Source organism: Amblyomma mixtum, chromosome 3 (genome assembly GCF_055824585.1).
Source record: "Amblyomma mixtum isolate Tamu chromosome 3, ASM5582458v1, whole genome shotgun sequence".
Lineage (NCBI taxonomy): Eukaryota > Metazoa > Arthropoda > Arachnida > Ixodida > Ixodidae > Amblyomma > Amblyomma mixtum.
The window spans coordinates 336,893,221-336,894,949 of NC_143014.1; the positions used below are offsets into that span (position 1 = coordinate 336,893,221).

At 48.3% G+C, this 1,729-nt stretch overlaps 1 protein-coding gene across 1 annotated transcript; it reads left to right on the forward strand.

Annotated features, from left to right (window-relative positions):
• The first annotated feature begins 211 nt into the window (after positions 1-211).
• Positions 212-682, forward strand: LOC149356068 (uncharacterized). Its single transcript, XM_089577736.1, has one exon. The coding sequence runs from the start codon at positions 212-214 to the stop codon at positions 680-682; it is 471 nt and encodes a 156-aa protein (XP_089433862.1).
• The last annotated feature ends 1,047 nt before the right edge of the window (positions 683-1,729 follow it).

A 1,729-nucleotide genomic window follows, 5' to 3' on the forward strand; every position in this document is an offset into this window, starting at 1 on the left:
TGCAGGCGCGTGGGGGACTTTATGGGGATTCCTTAAGGAGGTTGCTGACACTTTCAATTTCCTCACTGTGCGCTTCTCTTTAGATTACCTCTATAGCCTCTCGAGAAAACAGATGACCCAGGCTCTCACTGAGTCTTTGTTCCCTACACCATTGTATGGGCAGCCTTATCTCGGGTCTTTGGACATCTGCGTTCAAAAGCGTGTTAGGCGGATGTGCATTCAGGCAGCCGCTAAAACGTTCTTTTACAAACTACACACAGTGACGCTACCTGTCAAGACATGTCTTAATGACAAGGAGATGTTTGTACCCTGGAATGTGAATTGCCGTCTGTGTAACGTGCCTGAGACAATTGATCACTGCTTCATCCTGTACCGTGATGCCATGTTCTTTTGGGACATACTACAACGAACTCTTAAGAAGGACATTGAAATTAGACCATACACTATTAGATATCTGCCTGTTGGCAAAAACTCTGCTGTGCCTTATGATCTGTTTGTGTTGATCGGACTGTTCAGCCTTTGGAAAAGCCGTATGATGGACAGACATGCCGAGCCACCAAGATCGTCCAAATCTGTGTTTCGTGAACAGTGTGCTTTGGTGAGGAGTGTATATGCTGCACGCGAAGAACCTCCAAGCTGGCTGCCGTGCCTAGATGCATGTGTGTGCCTCCCTGAATTTTGATGTTTTCATGGGGATGCAGTGTTGAGGTAGGGCTATGGCGGGCTCGTATTAAGCAGCCCGGTAACTTGAGACGCGAACCAGTTTGATTGAAGTTTTCCCCCTTTTTACGGAAGTTCTTCCATGCAATAAACAAAAAAAAAGCTGGCATGGCGGAGTGGTAGCGTCCTCGTCTCGCACTCCGGAGGCCCTGGTTCGATTCCCCAACTCGACCAATTTCCTGCTCTATTTTATTTATTTATCTGGTATCACAAGAAAGGTTAATTAGGCTACTTGGTCAATTAAGCAATTAACTAACCTAAGTCCCACTTACTTGGAGCGCCACTATACCATCCCTTTAATTGGTTGCATGGTGGCTAGCCAAAGTACAATTGCCCCGTTTGAAATTCGCGCACTGTGACGTCACGGCAATTTCGACCAATTGAAAAGCGTGACATTTCTGTCGACACTCCTGCTTACAACGATGAGGCATTAAAGGCTTCCACCTTAAAAAATAAACAAAAAACACCTACTTCGAATATCTACCCGGGGTGAATGCTGACTTACCTTACTGTGATTGTACCACAGGCAAGTCCTGCCAAAAGACAAAAAAAAAAGAATATAGTTGACCCGACTGTCGTCTCAGCGCCCCCTCGGTGCGCTATGAATGCCTTCGTAGTGCATGCAATGTCGAGAACCGACCCCAGCTAACGTGTTGTGGCCGGCGCGAGAAGCTACTCTTTGTTCTCGCCTGAAGCACGATGCTCGACCCTGCGCGCTTCCTATAATGCGCTGCTAGAAGTGACGGTCGCAACCTTCTCGAGCGGCCCTCTTGCTTGATCCCCGCGCTCGAGTGCGCTGGGTGTCGCGCAGTCTTGTGCCTACCAATCTCTCGTGTCGCTTCACCTCTTTTCTCTCCGCCTTTTTATTAGGACGGCGCGGTATGGGTCTTCTCGCAGGCCGATGCCACTTGAAGCACTTCACGCCTGTTCGAGTCAGGAAACACGCTCTTCGCTTTCCGTTACTTAAGTAAGCCTTCAAATCAATAAGCGCGTGTCGCTAGATCAGTAA

Excerpts from the sequence above, each read along its gene's own strand:
- LOC149356068 (XM_089577736.1), top strand. The coding sequence starts at position 212 with ATGTGCATTCAGGCAGCCGCTAAAACGTTCTTTTACAAACTACACACA.